Here is a 22,455-nt window from a genome sequence, read left to right on the forward strand (position 1 = left end):
GCCTGATATTTACAATACAATTTTGTACATTAATTGTTATGATCGAAGCTTATTTGTTAATATAAATACTGCATTTTCAATGTATAAATATTATTTTAATGTGTGTTGGTTGTAACCCATGTTACTGAATTGAGCTATCCTAACTTTTTACAATGTTAGTTTAGACTGGTAGAACGTACGAGTGGTACGTGGGAGTTTCGTTCGATTTAATTCTTACAAACTAATCCTTATCCGCTTTAAGTGTGAATTTTGTGAACTCCTGTCCTGCTTGTTAAAGAATAATTTCTGTTGTAATACCGATTTTTCATGTACAGACACCCGCTCAAAATAAAGGCTTTTGAAGCGTAATCGGATTTTTTACTTATAGGAAGCAGTAATACCCCTATCCTTATAAGATCCCTACAAAATCCTGTCCCTAAATTCGCGCTGGTTAAAGGAAATAAGAAAAAATAATAAGTAATACGTAAATACAGCAATATATGCAGACGACATTGGCAGTCAATTCCGATTGGCTGTTATCCTGACGTCACGCGATTGCCACGCCACGGTGGCCGGGGTAGCGGCGCAACCCCGCTTCGCCGCGAATTTCTCCCCCCCTCACCTACAAGTCTACTCGCCGTGGTGTCGCCGTCGTCGTCGTATGCAGGGCAATTCGTTCCTGCACAACACGCAGTTGCCATTGGTTGATAGCGGTTGGCAGTCGAATGGTCGAGTTTGGTGGAGTTGGTTAGTAGTTCATTTGCTCTCGTCCGTGATCGTTCTTCAGTGAGCTGGCTTTGGCGCTGGCGGTGTGGGGGATTTAGTTGTGCACGAAAGTGAGAGGTCCGGAGAATGGTCGTCTAACTTCTTCAGTGATTTTATTTTTTTTTAGCCGCGGAGGAAGACGCAGTCGTTCATTTATCTGAAGTATTAACTGTGATGCCTACTTTTCAACAGGTATGAGTTTCACCTGGTTTCCCACTGACTATTTTTATATGGTTACACGAATGCATTTTTAGTTTCATTATTTATGTCCATTTTCGCTGTATACAAAGTTTATCCACTTACCCATTTGACCCTCTTTGCTGTATGGGATGTCCGTTCAAGTGTTCCTCTAAATGCTGTTAATTTGTTACAATACGTTGATTGATGAATAGAAATCCATCCTTAAAGAATTCATAGTGGATTGAACGGTAGTTGATGATAACTAGGTTTTACCATAAATTCAAATGTGTTAATGTACGCGTGTGGACACATTGTCTGATCCGGCATTTTTATGATTTACGATATATTTTTTCTTGGGGGTTGAAATTTTTCATGCCGAGTTGTTTTGTTATTGGGTTAAAGAAAATTTAAAAGACAGTTTTTTTAAAAGACTGATGTGGCGAGGGTAAGGGATGGAGAATAAACTGGACGTTGACTGAGAGAGATTATTTTGGAAAGATTTTGTATTCCTTACGCGATAGTAGTGCCCCTTGCGCTCTGTGGTGCGTAAATCCCTTTTAACTCACGTTTCAAGAGGATTTTCAAAGTTTGGTTCATTCCGTGTTAGTCCGTACGCAAGTAAGACCCCCATCTCATTTTTGATGAAAGATCTGTTAATCCTTCTTAGTTGGGAAGCCTAGCTATTTTTTCAACCTTTCGAAATCCATGCGAAATTGCCGTATTTCCTCGGTTGAGGCTTTCAAAGGAAATTGTATCTCTAGAAGAATTGTTTCGTCTCGTTTTCGTTTAAAATGAATACAGTTCTGGTTCTGCACTATGCCAGTATAATAAGAGTTTCGAAAGGGAAACACAACATTAATGATTATACTTGAACATGGTGATTTCACTTCACACAAACAAATCTACGAGAAACATAGTCCTCCGATAATGTTTGTAGGTTTTTATCGACGACGTAACACACTTATGAATAGTATCCTACATGTTCAATACAAATATTAGTAATTGCTCTAAGACTGAAGAGACACGATAAATTAAGAGGGTTGTACCTTAAAGTAAGGTTCCCTTATTTTATGCAGTTAGAAAAATTTGTTAATTGCTATTAACTTTCACATTGTTTAAAAGCTTACACTTTTGCCTATTTTTCAACATCATCTCAATTTTTTTCGGCGCACTTTGAAGACAGGGCTCCAGCTTTTGTATCCTTAAGTTGAAGTCTCCTGCCAACCCTTTGAGGAAGCATTTGACCTCTGCTCAGACTTCATCGTTGCTCTTTAAGCAATTGCCACCTTAGTGTTTTGTTTCGGGGGTGTAATGGAACACCCACGTTTCATCTCCTATGATGATAGACTCCAGCAACTTCTCCTTGTTGCCTCCCCCCTCACACTTGAAGAAATCTGCGAACACGGTCAAGGCATTGCTACTTGTATCTGTCAGTCAGCATCTGAGGTATCCAGGGAACACACATCTTGCAATAACCCAATGTTTCCGTTCTTGTGTCGTTGGAAGCTTCAGGAATGTTTTCAACAAGTTCACGGACAGTGGCCCTCCGATCTTCGAGCAGCTCACCTTTGATCTTTTGGACAATCGCATCCAAAACCGGTGGTCTTCCACTCTGTTCTTCATTGTGAAATTCCGTGGGGCCCTCAGCAAAGCCCTGCGCCATTTGCGGACGTGCTGAATGGACATGCGCCCTTCAGCATAAAATTCAGTCAGTTGCTGATGAATCTCCATGGGCTGTATCTTCATTGCGTGGAGAAATCGGATTACTGCTCGATCCTCACACTTGGTGGAATGGGGATCAACACTTTCATTGTTGACGGTTGCTAAGCCAATAATGAGCGACATTGTGGATCGCAGACGGGCAGACTCAAGAGTAGGGGATCCACTGTGCATGGCACAGTTGTGGAATTTAGTCTAGCACCTTCCCTCAACATTTTAGCTCATTGGGATCCCTTACTTTTGGTATAACCCTCGTACTAAATGACCACACTAAAGAACAAATATCACATTGTGACTTTCACTCTCACTGAATGGATGTACGAAAGACTTCATTCAACGCTGCGGTGATTTATCACAGGTTAAATAATTCTCAAATAAATGTTTTCTCCACAACCTACACCTTAACCATTATACAGTTGACCATATGTGCACGTAAACATGTATAGATAACGGTATTGGCGTTTTTTGCGTTTGCTATCTTCCATAGGTAGGTGGCAGCGCCATGCCCATCATCTTTCCCTGCCTGATGACAACCTGTTCACTGTTCATACGCTGTAGTGTGAAATGGACAATCAACCGGCCCCTTCCTGTTGAGTGCCTGTTCACTATTTACTGTTCATTCCCTGTCAGGTGAAACATACAACCAACCGTCCCGTGCTTGTAATGAGCGAAGTAAAGTATTTAACGTGCATAAGCCATGATAGCAGTTTTAACTTTTGTGCTCACTTCATTAGTCATCATCCGTGGTTGGTGATAATCATAATAATGAATTCAAGCATATATAATTTATGTTTAAGCAGATGATATTTTCTTGGAATTCAATTTAATTTCCTTGCATTCAATTAAATTGAGATTGTTCATAGTCTGTTCATACTCTGTTCACTAAATCTCTAACAGGCTTCAAACTGACAGCTAACAGGCAGTATATTTTTTAATGTATTTTTTAAGCTTAAAATTTCAATTTTATTCTTAACGACTGACTAAATTGAACAATTTAAGAAGTTGAAATAAATAATGGAGAAAAATGAATAGCTAAACTCATTAAAATGAATAAAAATTGAATTTTTTAATAACAATTTGAAGGGGGTCACGACCCCAGGGATCCCCTTTTAAATCCGCCACTGGTTGAGAAAAGGTGACAGCCAACCATTCCTAGCCTGTTGAGAGCCTGTTCACTATTGTCTGTTCGTTCCCTGTGCGGTGAAACATACAGCCAACCGGCCCCTGCCTGTTAAGTGTTTGTTCACTATTGTCCCCGAAATGCTTGCTGCCTGCCTGATAAGGAACAAGCTGCAAATAGTATGAACTGTTGGAAGACTGTTCTTTAGTTGTTCCCATTAGTGTGTAGCCTGAGATTGTTCGTAGGCTATTACTGCTCTTTTCACTAAATCTCCAACAGGCTTCAAACTGACTGCGATCAGGCATTAAGTTACAGAAATCGACAGGGTATCCTCAAGTATTCTACTGTCATGAGTGCAGCAGCTTAACTGGACTTCTGTTGTAGCCCTACGTTATTCTAATTTATCCTACAATTTTTATACTGTATTTCATGCAGTGGTGCACTGGTTACAAGAGGTGAATGGTACTTGAATGACTGTCACTGGGTTCAATAGACATATTGTACTCTAATTCAAAATGAAAAAAAGTGGAAGGCAGTCAGGTTTGAGTTGACTTACTCTGAACAATACGATCACTGTTGATCAATTAAAAATAGTAAGATTTTTCAAAACTCATTTTGGCCTACTGGAAGAGGTAGGAGAAATTTTAGCAGGGTAAGCTCTATCTAAAAAGTTTTAGCCTCTGCATTGCAGATATTGTTTTCTATATAATCTAAGTCAATTGAAGTTAAGGTCGTTCTCGGCTCGCAATTTGGTAACGGTCAGGTCAGTGGAGCAGTGGGGAAAATATTGCTTGAATCCCAATAATCTTCAGTGTGCAGTTGTTGTATTGATTCACACATGTAAGCGCAACTACTTCTGAAATTAAAATATCTAAAAGGGACAAGGTAAAGAAGCAGATGTGTGTGCCAGCTGACACATCTTTGATTTTTTTGTGAGAGGTGAGTCACTTATACATTTAAGGTGCGATTCATAGAAGGCACTTTAGGCTAAAGTATACTTTAGATGGGCTAAAGTCTGCTTTCTCCGTTTTATAAACATTAGGCTAAAGACGGCACTTTAGGGTTAAGTATACTTTAGATGGGCTAAAGTCTGCTTTCTCAGTTTCAGTAACGCCACTTTAGAAGAAAAACGTCCGAATCGTCACTTTGCCATAAAGTGCCCAGCCAGAGCTCACTTTAGGGTTAGTTTCCTTTACGGAAGAATAAATATGGCCGCACTGGCTGTTGTTGAAAGATGAAGATATTTTGGGTTACGGAAATTAATTGGAATTAATTTTTTTGTGAGAACACAGCAGCAGATAGATGTGTTACAAGAATTAACCGGACACGTAATATGTCTCTTTTCCCTGAAAATATGTATACAGAGTTAGTATTGATGGAGATGACCCATTACTATTCTACAGTTGAACTCAATCGGTCGTTGTACTATCTAGGAAAATTTTGTATCCGTGTGACGAATACAGTGCAGTAAGTGGTGGAACAGTTTGGCATAATTAATGTTAATTTTGAATACAATTTAATGATTAAATTCTTAGGTTAGTCATGTGTTTATGTGCTAGAATTTCCCTTAAAGAAACTTGAATTGATAAAGGAATTCTGTTTATTTATGTGAAAATGGTCCGGAAAGCAAAGACTTAATTGTCATGTCATTTGGCCTGCTTACTGCTAGTTTCAATACATTGCATTCTATCAAAGGTTTTCATTCCATGATTTCATAATGTACTCTTTCCACGTGCCTCCTTCTCACATTCAAAATTTTCCTGACATTTCTGTTATTTTGAAACTAGCAGTTTCTCCGTTTCGTTTTTAGACTACACATTTGAATGTTTACAATGATGATATAAGATCTCATCACCATTAGTAGCAATCAGAGAGTAAAACATACTTTCCTTCATTGTCATATTATATGCAGCAGAGCAATATTTTCTTGAGGATGTAGCATTGTTAAGAAATTTTCTTTACACAGCATTACAGATTTCATTAAATTTTCTTACTACAAAATTTGTGAATGGATACTTTGGTTAAGGTATTCACAGATGTGGAGGCATCATTTGGAGTAGAAAAAGAAATTTATTGATATAAATCCATTCTCACAATTAACTTGTTTTGTTGCGTGGCCATGCATTTATACGTTTTGATGACATAGGTTTGTTGCATGTCCATTCCTCTAGCATATAGGCTGGTACATCAGTCAACAATTAAGAATTAAATATTGCTAAACATTCAAGAATTCATTACACACCCATACCTCCTTCGAAATATGCATCCACCTGAGGGTACATACCAATGATTGGTATAAATCTTCAAGTTAATTGGTAGTTTCAAGTTAATGCAAGAGTAGTGAGCTATTTCACCCACCTTTAATGAACATACATATACCATAAACCCTTCGACTAAAATGTAATGTAAACGACCATGTGCAAATAAACTTACAAGATGATCATAAATTTTCATGAAAATATCAGCTTTTGAATCTTTATTTTGCTGGAAACATCGAAAGCCAGTGTCCCACGGTCAAATTTGCATCAGATTATTTGTATCAAATTTTGATACAGCTGACGTGCACTGTCTACCATGGTCAAAATTTCATCCAACTAGCTTTTGGTACTATTTACCATTCTTCCTAGGACTTCTTTTCCATCTTCCCACAAAAGATATGCTTCCTCCTCTCTCTTCTGTTCATCCTCATATTCTTCTTCCTCTTTGATTTCCTTTCACTTTCTGTGGATAAGAACAGGAAAACTTGAAATCTCGTGCTAGCCCTGTTTCAAACACTGCTCACAGCACAAGAACCCAGGGCTTCGGATGAGAAAGATAAAAAACTGATTGCCTGCTGGGGTCGGACCACGGTTCGGACCTGCTTCTTAGGTCGGCGAAAGAATAGAGGAGAATTGACACAGATGGGGGGGAAACAAGAGATGGAGGGGAAGTAGTGACAGAGACTGCTATGGGTTGGGACTCTCTTTCCTTGAGAGTGGGGGACCAGACAGCAGTGCCATGGAAGAAAAAATCTTACGCCCTTGACGTTGAGAAAACATGCTCAGGAATTTGAGCTTCAGCGTGGTTGTTGCAAAGATGACATTCATGAAACGTACCTTATTTCCAAGAGGAAGGTTGAATGTTCTCATCTACTGAAAAAAAATTCAAATCACATTTTCTACATCGTTGTATTATATTGAGAAAACAGGGATTTAATTGTGTTTTTGAGGGCCAATAATTAATTGACAAATGCTTTTCAAATAAATTTTTTTCACTTACGGATTACAATAATCATAGCTAAAATCATACCCAAAATAAGTTTTCTCTGGAGTCTATACTAAGCAAGCAACTGGCGAGGAAACTGAAGTCTCCAGAACCCTTTTTTGCAGAGGTATAGAACACCCTTAATAATATTCATATAATTTTTTTCCAAGTAAATATGTAGTTACTCATTTCTCTTACATTACAGGTTGAATCAGTAGAAGGTGTTCAAACACCACCAACAACTCCAATTCCAGCACCCATAAATCATCAAAGTGAAATACTAAGGCAGATTGATATGTTGCTGCATGAGGGTCATGCTGAGTCTGCTACCCTCGCTGGAAAGACTCACCTAGGTAGGAAGACCAGTGGCTTTGTCTTCATTCCGGCAAATTTGGTTGATTTAATTCCTATTATTTAAAATTGTGTTATGCCTTCACTTTTACAATCAGGGTCATGATTTTAATTTTCAAATCTTAATTTAATTTTTAAATTCATCAAATTTAGAGAAAAAGTTAAAAGGCTAAAAATGTTGCCTTGATATCATTCCACAAAATATGTCTTAATGAGTCGAGAGATGTGCTGATAAATTTTTGCAATTTGGACTTACTTACCTGGAGAGTGCCTCGTCAATGCCTAACATGAGATTCGGAAAAGGTCTGCAAATTTTCCCCATTAATTCATGAGATAGATGTAGAATTAGCACTGACATGAGGACCATATTTATATGGACATTTGCAAACCAGATTGTCCAAGCATTTTGATTCTTTCTAATACATGGAACATGCATTAGAATCATTTACATAGTAATAAAAGTTGATTAATTTTAAACATCGGTGAGAAAGCATTTAAAACTTATCAGCAAAGTTTTCATAAATTAGAGGCAACTGCTTTGATTACTAAGTAGATGTCTTAACCCATTTATGCCTAGAGTTCTGTAATGCTGCCCTGTTAAAATGAAGCCTACCATAACCTTGGAAGTAAATTGTTTTTCAGCCAATGCAATCTGGTCTTCAAAGACCAAAGTCAATTAAAGGAATTCTAGTATTTGAGACAGGCCCAATTCTAAAGTTAACCAACTAGATGTTGGGATGTGCCCTCGCACTTATATAAGTTAAGTTAAAAAAATATGCTGTTATCAATCTAATGGTAAGGTTGGGTCCAGAACATTTAGAAAACATTATCTCAGCAACTAATTCTAGAAAATCTCAGCAATTGATTTACTTGCATATTTTTATCTTATTTGTGCCTCAATTCGTATTTTTTCACACCAATCTGGTTGTTCAATGTACAACATAACATTATTATTGAGTTTAAATATTTGCACCACATGTGGGACCACAATTTATTAAATTAACCAAAGAACTTGGCCTCTCTTGAAGCTCCCAGTCACAACTGAATACAGTGAAACCTATATGTAGTGAACCTCTTTACATCATAAACCTCAGTACTTCCTACCACCCCTACGGTGCTGTCAGATTTACATGTAAATTTATAGGCAAACCTCTATGTAGTGAACCTCTTTATCTCGTTAAACCTCCATACTTCATATGAAGGAGACACCCCTGAGACGGCCTAACTACCTCCACAAATCGTACCGAGACAACTAGAGACCATTAATGCAGCCACGATTACGTACATGGAATGACATTTTCATCAATAAATGTTTCACCCTTTTTTTTCTTATACACCTTTATGATGTTGTAATTTTCACATTAACCATTAGTTATGGCCATTTTGTTCCATATGAGAGCATACCTAACAGTAAAAAAGAAATCCAACTACAGTAAAACTTCGATTTTACGCACTTTGATTTTACATAAAGTCTTGTTTTTACGTAGCGACACTCAAGTCCGGCCGGAAAGCATAGGGAATTGCAATGGTGAAACTTCGATTTTACATCTTTTCTTGATTTTACGCAGTTTTTCGATTTTGTGCAGCATAACCCCAGCCCCAAAGAGGTCGCTAATCTAGATTTTACGCAGTTGTCTTTCGGCTTGTTTTGAAAATTCGACTGGAGCAATATGAAGTTTGGTTATTATTTCGTCCCAATGAGTTGCAAAAATGAATTCAGGAACGATTGAAATGACGTCACGCGTTTGAGCGTGAAACTAAAAACATCGCGAATCTAATTATTGCTTCCCCGTGCGCCCTCTCAGTATTATTTCAGGCTCCTTTACGAATGCGGATGTCGCTCTTAGTTCAAATTTGCCTTAGAAGGATATCGAAACCTAAAACACACGGCAATCGCCGTGTATGCGTAACTACTTTTAATTAAGACAGATGATCGCTGGAGATATGAACATTATCACCTTTCGTTTATTATTGAACTTATTGATCGACGCTGTTACATATTTATTGTAATTACAGTAGATGGTCGCTAATCCGGAATTATGAACTACAGAATATCTATCCCTAATGGAAGGTTTTCTAGAATTTTGCCTACGCTGTTTTCCGTCGCCCCAGCGAAATATAACCATGAAATGAGTCTATATAAATCCTTCCGTGCCAAAATTTTGGCTTCCAAGGTGATCCAAAAAAGATAGTCGTACTTCTAGTATGGACCGAAGTCGATGGTGATTCAACACGATGGTAAAAGCAGCATGTATAGTCTCATTCCACGGGCTAACCCTACATCTGTGGGACGAATGGAGGCAAGGGATAGTTGCTTGCGTAGCGCGCTTATCAGAACTGACTCAACTTGTATCTCATTGTCAGTATGTTTAAATTAAACATGGTTGGGACTTGAACAGCTATTAGCTTAACTCCGCTAGGTGGCAAGCGTTTATTCTTAACGGAACGGGAGTTATGCCCTCGGAGAATAACTCGCGTCGTCAATCGTCATGTAATCATTGAAGTAAAATTCAAGACGTGAATGATAAGGCAGTCCCTTTAAACTCGGGAATGGCTTAGTACCATTAAATCGAAATACAAAAAGTGTCCAGTGTTGTTATCAGATATGAGGAAGCAAAATATTACGTGAAGATGAGTCACACAGCTTGTGAGTCGAAGGTCCCGGCGCTGAATTCGCGGAAGAATGCACACAAAGAAGCTATACGCGGCAGATTCAATATACTAATTCCATAATTTCATGGGAGAATGCTTTTTTAATGCTTAAAAATTATAAAGTTGGAAAATTGTTCCGAACTATTAATAATTTTTTTACTCATCACTGGTGGCATGACGGTAGTTGCGCGGTTATGTAAATAGCTCACTTAAAAAAAGTGAGCTTAACACCGGAAAAATCTGAATTTCCTAATATCCCGGGTACTGTGTGCTCCGTATTATCTATGGTATGGTATTTGGAAGGAGGTAACCGACAGCTGGGGTCATTAGTGCCATGAAGTAAGGGCTGTGAGGATAGGAACCCTATGTTGGCATTAGCCAGGTTGTAATGATAAGCTCAAAAGGGACCAGAACTTAACGTCCCATCTGATGGACAGACTGGTGCACTGGAAGTGCCCTCCACATTACACTCAAGTAGGGATGGGGCCATCTCTGATAAGTTTCTGCTACTGCCAGGACTTGAACCCAGGCCCACAGGGTGTAAAGCCTTTGTGATGTATTAGCAAAATTTTGCTCCCTGTTAATTGGGTTAATTTGGATAACTATCCTCAGATATCTCAATTCTTCAATCTCCAATCTTTGTCTGGAGGTGGTTAAACGGATATCCTGAAAACTGCTTTTAATGAGAATATTTTTGAAAATTAGCCTCTCTGCGAGCATTTAGTATCACCATTCCGAAATTTCTCCTGGGTAACAGAAGTAATCTTAGTGCCAGAAATGCTGGCAATTCAACCATTTTGTTCAACCTTCGGAAATTTTGTTCAGGAATGCAACGTTGTTTCTCTTAAGGTAACACGTCATCTGTGGTGTTGCTTGTGAGTAAATAAGATTATTAGGCTTCATTTTCTTGCCTCGAAGTGAGTAATTGAATCCGGGAAACATATATCTGATGCGATTGAAAAGGATTTCATGCTCATTTATCGTAAAACCTCACATATGAGACTTTTTCTGGTTCCGGTTCTGGCTTAAATAAGAACTATATGTACAAAAACGTATGACTAAGCCTTCTAAAAATAATGAGTAAGTGTTATCCTGAAAAATATACTCCTCCTCAATACCAACTCTTGATTTTACACACTTTGATTTTACACAGTGCTCATATTTCGGTCCCACCTACTGCATAAAATCAAAGTTTTACTGTATCCTAATCATGTAAGTGAATGTTGAATTAAGAGAGATCACATAGTTTTCTCTTGAATCATGGTAAAAAATCTCGCGATTGTACTTGCTTTCTGTAGTCATTAAATAAAATATATTTGTTCACTAATGCATGCATGTTTGTTTAAACACAAAATATAATGGCTTAAAATACAGTAGTGCCTTTCATTTCCAAAGGATATGAAAAAATGTTGCATATCACTAAAACTTCTCTATAGTGAACCTCCATGTATCAAATTGCCTAAATTTTGGTCTGCTGTATTACGGTGTAAAGAGGTTTGACTGTATATGGTTGCCTATTCATCTAAACATGACCATTAATTATCCTCAAGGATTAGATATATTTCCAGAGATTTTCCTTTCTTTGGTTCACTTGTCAGTTTTTATTTTCCTACCGAGATATTGTTGTCACTCATGAAGATGTTGTCACATATGTTGTGGTTAGCATCAAATCCACTTAAAACGATTCTCATGTCAAATCTGCATGTAATGGCTTTGATAATACCTAAAAATCATTTCCACTTCCTGTAAATCTCTTGTACTGACTAATGCATAATCTGTATGCATACTTACAGATCCTCATTGGCTTTGTTCCTTATGTAGTTCCTAGTTCATTTGTCTTGAAATCAGCCATTATTGCAAGCTTTAATCAATTTTACTTGTAAAATGTTGGTGAAGTAAGGACATATTGTAACTTTATATTACAGATGATCAAGGGAAGTCGATATCAGACCTCCTTGGTCTCAATATTCCTAGGGGAACCTCATTAGCTGGAGAGGAGGCCGTCAATGAGTTGGTGTCCTCTGTTAGTAGCCATAATTCGTCATTTCGCCAAAGCAGTACCCTGCCTAGCAGTCATGCTTTGCAATTTTCAGGATTCCAATACAAGGTAGGACTATAATTGATACCCCTGACTGTGGAATCATTTTTCTGCTATCTGCTATCTTGATTAAGTTAAAGGTTTTTCATTTCCTGCTATAATTTTTTCCCTTGATAAACTTGTAGGACATTTTAACCAAAAACCACCAAAAGTACATTATTTGTTGTGTACTTGGAGGATCTATTGTTGTTTAAGAAATATATCTGAAAATATCTTAGAGGCTTCTCCTGAATTTAGCTAATGCTGGAAAAAGTTATGACTTGACAGATTCCCGGTAAGAAAAATGATCAACATTCAATAATCTGTATGGGTCTTTCTCTGTCAAATTGGCCAGAAAATTTTCAAAATGACACCCACAAACTCAGCCTATAATGAAACTTTTGTCACTAGCTGGGTCATTCCATGTCAGTTCATCCAGGCATGACACCCACCGCCTCGGATTTTGATGAAACATGCCAATTTTCATCCTTCCATGCAGGAATGAAACAGTGTAAAATATTTCTTGGCTATCTCTAATAGTTTTTTTTTCACGACCATTTGAAGTTTGGGTGAAACTGCAATTTTTCAATGGATGCGGTTTTCAGAGGCACTTGTACCTCCAGAGGGAAATAATTTTTTTCAGCCATAGTTTTCATCCGATTCGTATGAAAATTTGCAGGTTTACTATAGAAGTCATGAGGATTCCAAAAACTAATTGAAAAATATCCTAAGGAATATTGGAAATTCTCTAAACTCATATGTTTCATAAGATTTTAGAAAATCTTGCGTCAAAAACATGGTTCTATAAAACATCAAATTTTGACCTGAGGCAGTATCTGAATCAAGCTAAATTAATTTTTCTAATATTCCTTAAGGTTCACCCACCACCTGAAAAAATAAAATTCATCGCTTTTTGCTTGCTTTGTTGTTAAAAAAAATTTTATGCAAAAAAATCCCTTTTCACGACTCTGGTAGTCAGTGTTGGGTCCTCCTTCAAGTGTGATGAAATGCTTGTGTTAACTGTTTTCTTTATCTAAGCAAATATTTACAACATGAATCTAGTACATAATACGTTCAAAAGTTAAAACATTTTTTATGTGTAGGTTGTTTTTCTCCCGATAAGAAAAATATATTTTTGAAATAGAATATTTTAAGGAATTCATAGCACTTACCCATCATTGCTGGGGAAAACTTGATTGTTGCTTTATAAAACACATCAAAATACAGGATACATGTCTATACAAGTTAACTTTCTCCATTTTGTATTGGCAAAAAACTTCACGAATGTGTTTTACTTCATTAATGTTGCAAAACTTATAAATGAACAATCACAATATATAGTCACTTTTGTCTGTGCATCAGTTCGTAGTTAAATAGCATAGTACATATACAAGGTCTTCACTGAGGCCTATCTCTGAGAAAGCTAATATTTCAGTTACACTAGAGTTATATTTTTTCCCAGTAGTGATAATTCCAAGTTTTCCTTTTAAATCCAACAGCCGTTGGTTTACGCGTTCAATGTCTTTCAGGCGTCGAGTTTTCGCACGCTTGATATTTTTCACTTTTCATTTCATCGCGACAAATAGGTATCGTCATTTAAAAATCAAAAAGTGTGAAATACGTACAGTGTGTCCTCGTTTAACGTCGTCCCGTTTAACGTTGTTTCACGATAACGTTGTCCAAAAATTGAAACCCTTGATCATTTAACGTCGTTATTGCTTCGCGATAACGTTGTTCAAATTATGCGCGGCGAAAAAAAAATGAATGGCGAATAGGACGCAAGCGCATCTTATGTATAGTAAATATTACTATATTAATGCGATTGGTAATTTTTGCTCGACAGAAAAGGTTGGCGTGGGTAGCGTATGTTAAATATGCGTATGAGCGAATAATTATCGCCTCATTTACCCATTATCCGTTTATTTTTCTGATGCCAACCGAAAAAAATGTCCACGAAGAAGAGTGGCTATCCTGGCGGTTCTTCAGACGTGAAGAAAAAACGGCGATATTAGAACAAAAACTTGGTATTATTAAAAGAATTGAAGAAGGTGCAACTGCTGGAGAGATCGGTCAAGTTTTAGGTTTGCAGGTCGAGTTTTTACAATTAAAATTTCTTCTGTTACTGAAAATATCGATGTTTCGCTATTAAAATACATTCTTTTTAGTTTTTATATTTCATTTAATAATGCCTTCTTCCCAACCTTTTCGTTATGAAAATTCGTTTCGTTTCGAATGAATCGTTATCACGCTGAAGTGAATAATCGGTAATGAATGTTTCTCGCGATTTCCGCCGGGTTAAAGAATTCATATCATCACGAAAATTGACTCGCCCTTCATCCTCGTGCTTCCGAGTGTCAGATTCAGATTTTTTTCGTTTTGGCCTGATTCAGGTGTCTCCCGATTGGTCACAAAGTCTGCTTAAAGTTACGGCTCCGATAATTAGCCTCCTTGGATTCTCGCCCGGGAAATTCTGGATTCTTCACGAAGAAATGGATTGTTAGGAACATGGCTAGGAACCAATTTAAATTTTTTACATTGTTTCTTATGGGAAACACTGCATCGTTTAACGTTGTTTCGCTTAACGTCGACTTTTTCAGGAACGAATCAACAACGTTAAACGAGGACTCACTGTACTCCAGGAGTAATGACCTTTCGATTTAGGCAATAAAAAATTTTAGGAAACCACCCTATTCTGGCAGAGAAGCCGAAGAAGAATGCCGACAGAGAAGTTATACCTGTAGATTTAATCCACTATTTCTAAAATTTCATAGGAAAATTCTTTTTTATTGCTTAGACATTATAAAGTGGGTAGATTTTTCTGGGCTCTTAATATATATTTGTTCATTCATGACTGATGGCAATTGTGTGGTTATTTCAATTGCACACCTAAAAAAGTGATCTAAACACGGAAAAATTTTTGTTACGGAATATCCCGAGTGCAGTATCCTCCGTATTATATATGGTGTGGTATTTGGAGGGAGGTAACAGACAGCTGGGGTCATTTTCACCATGAGGTAAGGGTGGTAGGATAGAAACCCTCAGCTGGAATTAGTCAGGTTGTAACGATTGGCTTAACCAGGGCTTAACGTCCCATCTGCCAGACAGTGTGTTGCACTGGAAGTTCCCTTCACACTGAAGCCTTCGTTATGCATTAATGAAATTTTGCTTCCTAATTATGGGTTTAATTTGGATGACTTTCCTCGGGTATCTCTTTTCTTCAATCTCCAATCTTGGGTTTGTATATAGGTGGCAAAATGAATTTTCTGAAAACTGCTCTTAATGAGCCAACTTTTTTTGAAAATTGGCTTCTCTGTTAACATTTAGTATCACCATTCCAAAATTTCTCCAGTATAATAGCCTTGTGGCTTAGTGCCAGAATGCTTGCAATTCGACCAAGATGTTCAACCATGGGTATTGTTGTTCTGGAACGCAAGGTTATATATGTTTCTCTGAAAGTAACACATCATCTGTGGTGTTGCTTGTGAGTAAATAAGATTAGGCTTCAATTTCTTGCCTTCAAATGAGTAATTGCATCCTGGAAACAAAGCAGACCCTATTGAAAAGGATTTCATGATCCTTTGCCGAAAAACCTCACTTATGGAACTTCTTTTGGTTCTCTGTTGTAAGTTTCATAAGTTAAGTTCTTCTGTGTAAGAAAGTTGAAAGATCAAACGCATCTTGACGGTTGGCTAGATTGGATCCTCATTTGCGAATAGTGGACCTTAACGTTGGCTACGAATGGACAAATAAATAATGACAGTGGAACATGAACCAGACTGCTAGTGCCTAAGTGACATGCCTGGCAATTATAATATCTAGCTATTACTGGAGCATCAAGTAAACCAAATTACCTGATATAATGTTGAAAATCGAAAAAATTTAATTCAGTGGAAAATTTACCCAGAGTTGCTTCTTGTGACACCATGGTGAGGCAATACTTTTTAATAACCCTCATAGCTGTAATTTGGTTCCCTGAACCTCTGCTAAAGTATAGCTTTCTTTATTTACAGTGATTTCATTTGTTTTCATCCTTGGGGTGAAAAAATTTAGAAAAGCACATGGTTCATTGGATTCTCGTTTGAGTGACTTCGTTTCCCCATAATCATGTCGTAAGGGGTTTGTTGTGGAAGATGTTTTCACCAAGTAATGTAGGGAAGAAAATTAGTTCCAAGTCTAACTTTGTTTCTATGTTAAAAGAAAATAAATTAGGAAATTCTTCTTAAAACATACCTTCTATTTATTTTGATCATTTTTCTTTCATGGATTATGTATATCCTCATGACTGTAGGTTTTATTTTTGTAATTATTCCTCTTTTACCAAGTGATTATTTCCTTTTGTAGATGTCGTATTTGCATATTTAGTAACTTTTCGTCATTCAATAAACAGTTATTCTTCAATATCTATGCCGATTTTGTTTATTGTCGCTTAATAAATTGTATAACGCATTAAGATAACAAAACATGTTGATGTGTTGTTACTGTTAGTTCACATTAGCACTGACACGGGGTGGCATCATGTTTCTTTTCAAGCGCCACAGATGGCTCTGATGTCATAATAGGAGGTTTTACCCAGAAATAGACTAAATTTTACCACCACATTACCAAAATTTCACTACTGCTGACTGAGTATTACATATCACTATTTTGGTTGGATCTGTGTTGCCTAAGTGATTATTTACTGTTTTCTTTATTAATTTTCTTTGATATCATAGGGTCACCATGATGACTGCCAAGAGACTACTTCACCCATTCACATATTACAAAGAAATCTTGAATGTCTTTCTCTGTCAACACCACCTTCTCCATCATCTGTTGGCTATAGTGGCCACCGTGGCTCTCCACCTTTCAGGTTAGTCCTGTGTCTTTGTTATTTGAAACTTATCATAAATTTTTGGAGGTAAATGTAACCAGTAAGATATTGAGTGCTGAATATTTTCAGTGAGAACTTTTTTTTTTAAAGCTGTTGAATTTGCATTGATATAAGTGGTGTTATGAGTGAGAAAAGATTTTTTGCATAAAGTTGTCTAGTTATGAATGCATAATGTTGATGATCACATGACATATGATACATATAGTATAGTATAGTAGTTCAGAGTATATGAAAGCTTAGTGTGGTATCATATGGTTTGTGCTATTGTAATTTCAAGAAAATTCTGTCCCTGGCTTTTACTTGGTTTTCCGTATGCAGGAAAATATCTGCGGTCCACTGTAGAAAAAGCGAGAATTAATATTTATCAACTCAGCATCTGACGCACTGAATTGTTGAGGCCTTTACTTTGTAGAATTCCATATTTAATGTTTGGAAGGAAATTTCTTAGCTTTTCTACAAAAACACACACTTTATTGCCGACTAGTTTCAGTTACACTGTACCATTTTCAAGACTAGTGATACACATCAGAATTTGCCGGTATATATACTCTGTGGTCGGGTGATTGGAGGGGAAGGGGAGAGGTAAGTGACGGGAATGGTGAAGGAGGGAAGGGATAGGGGAAAAACCAGAGGTAGTTACAAAGAAGAGCGTGGTTTGGCGCAACAAGGATTTTTTGGGGTGTAATAGTGGAATGTCTAGGAGGGGGGAGTGGAAAGGGAAAAGGTGGTCATTAGCAATGGGTTCTTTCCTCTTTACAATTTTTAAAATTTCCAACTGTTCTCTGATGTCCAGCTGTGTTCCTTTTTTGACGCCAACCCACGCTCTTCTTTGTAACTACCTCTGGTTTTTCCCCTATCCCTTCCCTCCTTCACCATTCCCGTCACTTACCTCTCCCCTTCCCCTCAGCATCTGACGTTATTCATGTATTTAGTGCCAGAAAAGTTTTTAAATGCTCCTCTTATGAACAACTTAAACGTTCATATACAGGTAACTGTTCTTTATCAATATGTTGAGTATTTGTTTGTGAATCTCTCTTTTAGACTCATCAGTGAGATATCAATTTTTTCTCCTCGTTACGGCCTGTGTCAGGTATCTATCCACACTAGCGTTGCTATCAACGGGCAATAATAGCTTGTATTAGAGGGTGAGAAATAATGCTTCATTGCCAAATTTGTACTTTAGTTAGCATGTAAAAAAAAGTGAAATAGGTTGCAGCCATGGAATTCTGTAACATATTTAAGATTTAAACATGGAAAAAAAAGAGTTAATGCCCTTAGGTGTATTTATATGCAATTAAGCTAAGTGATCACAATGTAATACATAAAATGTTGCAAGGTGATAAACCTAATGTCATCAAATAAAATTGCCGTGAATAATTTATTTTTTTCATTCCTTTGATAATGATGGATATATGCCTCCATAGACTTTCTCTAGAAGAGTACAAAGTCCTTCCCCTTCGATGTCTAATTACGCTACAAACAAGTAACCTGAGGAAATTTTGAGCCAAATTAGTGTTTCCCAAAATCATCAGCTCAGACCTCTGAAAGCAATGCAGAGTAAAATATGGATTAAACCAGTTAAAAGGTCAATATCATCATGAATGATTTAATAACAAAGTAAATAGTGGATATAACATAATTCATCAATTTGTTTAACTTTTTAATTTTCTGAAACATTTTTTGCATTCATATGACTAATCAAAAAAAGTTTTTGCCGAATGTTTCTAGCTTTCAACCATAGCAAAAATTACGAACAGATAACAGATCCATGAATTGACCGCAAACCTGTACCATCGCATCCTGTTCTTCCAACAAAAATGTTCAAATGAACAAGAAATCAAAATGAAAGTGATATCCAAAATGAATGGCCTGAGGAAATGAACGGCCTCCAAAAAATGGATGCCCTGGGGAAAGAAATGGCTTCAGGAAAAGAACCCCTTCAAAATATTAGGGCAACCGTTCAGCAGTTAAACTGTTCGTTTTCGTGGATAGAGGGGAATGGTAGAAAAAGAATTGGAGGGGCCAGATCGTCTACGGTGCACCTCGACGGCCTTGGATGGTCTGCAACGTAACCACAATGCACTTTCTACACTAAGCTGCAGTTCAAATATCTCTTGACGAGTATACCTGTTAGGCTGAATGTGCCTCACGTGTGCAATGCAGACATGAACGGTGAATTTAGAGAAGTGTTCATTTTCGAACGGGTTCATTTCTGTGAACAGTTTGGTTCTTTTTGACCCATCTGGGTCAAGACTGAGAGTTCCTCTGATGTCAGGCTCACCCTTTACCCTACCACTCCAGAGGATTGAGGAGAGTTGACGAGTATATTAATGAAAATCAACATCCTATGTATTTTTATTCATCGCCTAATGATGCGACCTGCAATGGCTGCGAAAGCTTGCTTGACAAAGAGTAAGATGCAGCTGCATGAGAAATAGTCTTTTATTATTTTATTAAAATTTTATGTTTTCCTCATTTTCTTTTGAGTAGAAAAAGAAAATCATTGAAAAATGAAATGCCAATAAAGATGTACATTTTGTCAATACTGAATTGGATATTTGGTTTGCTTGCATGGATAGCTTATACAGGGCTAAGATAAAAGAGATAAGATTTATAAATGCTTAAGATATACAGTGGCATCATAAAAGAATGGTATGGTTTCAGTGATTCATAGGAAGATACCAGATCTGGCACCTTTCATATTTCTTGTACATCAAAAGTGTTGTTCATAGATGTCACTAAACTAAGCAGGCATTATTAGTACCTTTGCAACAGAGCAGATATCCTTCAGAATGAAATTTTTCAATAACGGCAATTTGGAAAAAGAATGATTCAGCATGTGATTTCCCCATTCACTTCATGACATATACCAGTGCATTACTTGATCGCATATTAAATGTAGGATCTTGAATTATTCTAAATTTATTCTTGTAATGAAATAAATGGCCATGTAAAATTAAAATCATGTAAATCTACAAAGTATTTGGTGACTATTGCTTAAAAAATGTGATATTTTTTGTGATGTGTCTGGTAAGAAATGTTGGAACGAGGATTGTTAATATTAATGTCATTGGACCTGTGAACTACCTAATATTGAGTCTACTGTGTATGTTTAAATTGGACCTAATTTCTCCTACAATACTAGGGGTGAAAGGTGTGTAGGGTATTATAGAATATTATCATACAGTATGAGGGTGACGAATTATTGCAACCTGCAAGGATAATCTTGCCTTTGGCAGGGCTCCCACCCAACCATGAATAATCTGTGAATTTTATCTACCGTGAATTAACCTGGAAAAAGTCGTGAATTTCGTCATAGGACCTTAAAAAAATCTCTCAAACTTGATTTTAAATCTACAATTGACAGCTCAAAAGAAAAATCAGTTTGTCGATCATATTTCAAGGTTAGTCACGACACTGTTTACTAATTTATCTGCTCAGGTATATTCTAAGCATAATTATTGGTCCGTGTGCCATGATAACACATTGACCTTAAGCCTGTACCAAAGCCATAAGACGGGTAACGAGTGTGTTCATTAATCCTGGCGAAAATTCAGAAACTTCTTAACTTCCCTGGCACCCTGGTGTCACCATTTTCCCACTCGCAGCCTTTAGCCAGAGCTGAATTATGCAAGTGATATGTGAATGTGACGTCAGGACAGATAGCAATATCATTGCTGCGTTTGCATTCTTGGCATCTGTTGCGTTTGTTAAGTTTTTGTTAACGTGCGGCCGATGATTGCACGATCAATAGTTCTGCGTAAGATGTTTATCTACAAACCATGAATTCGACGGCATGTAGAAACCTGGAGAAAACTGTGAATTTAGTTTGAGTTGGAAGCCTGCTTTGGTTTTCAAATTTAAGAACTTTTTGTCCCTTCATCATCATAACTTGGTGAGTCTACTGTTTAGTCATAGCTCAATGCCAAATTGTCTTTCTAGGAGTGAATTATGGTTATAAAATGTGGTACATAATAGTTCTGTGAGTATAGTGCTTTTAGGTGCTTTTTCTTTTTTTGCATTTGTAGTGAATGTGACAGCCCCACATTGGAGCAAGTATTGCTGATGAATAGATATGGCAGTTGTTCTCGGTCAACTTCCCCCACAGACTCTGATACAAGCTTTAGTGGAATATGCAGTGGGGATGGAGTTGGAATCAGTGGTGGAGATGGAGGAAGTGTCGGTGAAATAGTGGTAACTTATTTTATAATATTATTAGAGGCATTATATTGTGTATTAAGTGTTCCACCATAAATCATTTGACATTATTTTTTGTGAAGGATGTTTGAATCTTGGTAAGAAGGAATATTATTCGGTCATTTTAAAAGGTCCTCTGCTGCACTTGAGTGAACAGCCATAAGGAATCATCCTCCAAATGGAGTACTCATCCACCCTATTGCCTTGCCCCTTTAAAGTAGTTAAACATGAGGAATTGTTGCTATTCAACATTCCACTGATGTACTCTCTCATCAAAAAATGTCATTGGTGTCTTATCACTGCATAAACACTACAGAATTATCTTGCAACTTCTACCTACCAAGTTTCATGCCCCTGTAATTTGGCAATATTATGTTTTTAATCAATATTATTTCCAGTTTTTAGTAGTTTGAAGGTGTTGCGAAGGTTTTCCATCCAAGCCCTAATTTTTATCCTTTTTATTGAGCTTGAACCAGATTGGAACCAATGTCACAAAAAGATGACATTTTGGAACTTATTAATCTCAGGGGATGGATCAGTTCCTATTTTTTTTCTTTTCTGGCACTGGTTGTTCTTTGCTGTGATTATCAGTTCTGGTTCTTAATGAAGCACCTACCGTATATCTCCGAATATAGTCCCCCCCCCCAATTTTGAGACCTCAGTTTTGGGAAAAATTTTAAAATGTAAAGGAAGGCAATTTTTCTGTGGTTAGCAAGTTAAGATTCTAGATTCGATAAAAACTATTATTTTCTGTGAAGATTAAGAACAAATCTGTTCACATATTTTCCATTCACAACAAAATAACTATACCTAAAACATGTTGTGATCCATTGCATGTATCAGTAATTTATAGTTCCTTAACCAGATGTAATGAAGAAATGAGAAATTTTTTTAAGTATCCAAGGCTATTGTATTTTTTAAACCTTCACAAATTATTAATATTTTTGATTTCCAAATGACTACAGACAATGTCAATATATAAGCTTTAACTTAAAGCCCATAAAAAGTATTGCATTTGGCCCTGAAACTTCCTTAGATCCAGTGTAACACACCCATCAAGTCATCACAAATCCAAGTGACCTGAAGAATTTAGGAAATCTAAATAAAATTGTGTTAAATAAATTATAAATATTATAAAAATATTGCTATCAAATGCCTGCTAAGCAAAACAATTAAACTACAGGACTTACAAATATCAAAGTAATAAAATTAAGAAATAAACTTTTTCCAACAAACATTAAAACTAGTGATGGGTCGGTTCGATTCCTCGATTCTCAGCCAAGAATCGGAATCGAAAATGAG

General features: G+C 36.9%; 1 protein-coding gene across 1 annotated transcript in view; it reads left to right on the forward strand.

The window, feature by feature from the left end:
* Positions 1 to 677: 677 nt before the first annotated feature.
* Positions 678 to 22,455, forward strand: part of LOC124159796 (cytoplasmic polyadenylation element-binding protein 1) — a 90,192-nt gene continuing 68,414 nt past the window's right edge. The window contains exons 1-6 of the mRNA XM_046535715.1: positions 678 to 726; positions 872 to 936; positions 7,212 to 7,359; positions 11,935 to 12,116; positions 16,799 to 16,935; positions 20,985 to 21,150. Coding sequence (XP_046391671.1) covers positions 705 to 726; positions 872 to 936; positions 7,212 to 7,359; positions 11,935 to 12,116; positions 16,799 to 16,935; positions 20,985 to 21,150 — 720 coding nt within the window. The 5' untranslated portion in view covers positions 678 to 704. The remainder of the gene's footprint in view (positions 727 to 871; positions 937 to 7,211; positions 7,360 to 11,934; positions 12,117 to 16,798; positions 16,936 to 20,984; positions 21,151 to 22,455) is intronic.

The sequence above is a fragment of the Ischnura elegans genome, chromosome 1 (genome assembly GCF_921293095.1).
Source record: "Ischnura elegans chromosome 1, ioIscEleg1.1, whole genome shotgun sequence".
NCBI classification, from domain to species: Eukaryota; Metazoa; Arthropoda; class Insecta; order Odonata; family Coenagrionidae; genus Ischnura; species Ischnura elegans.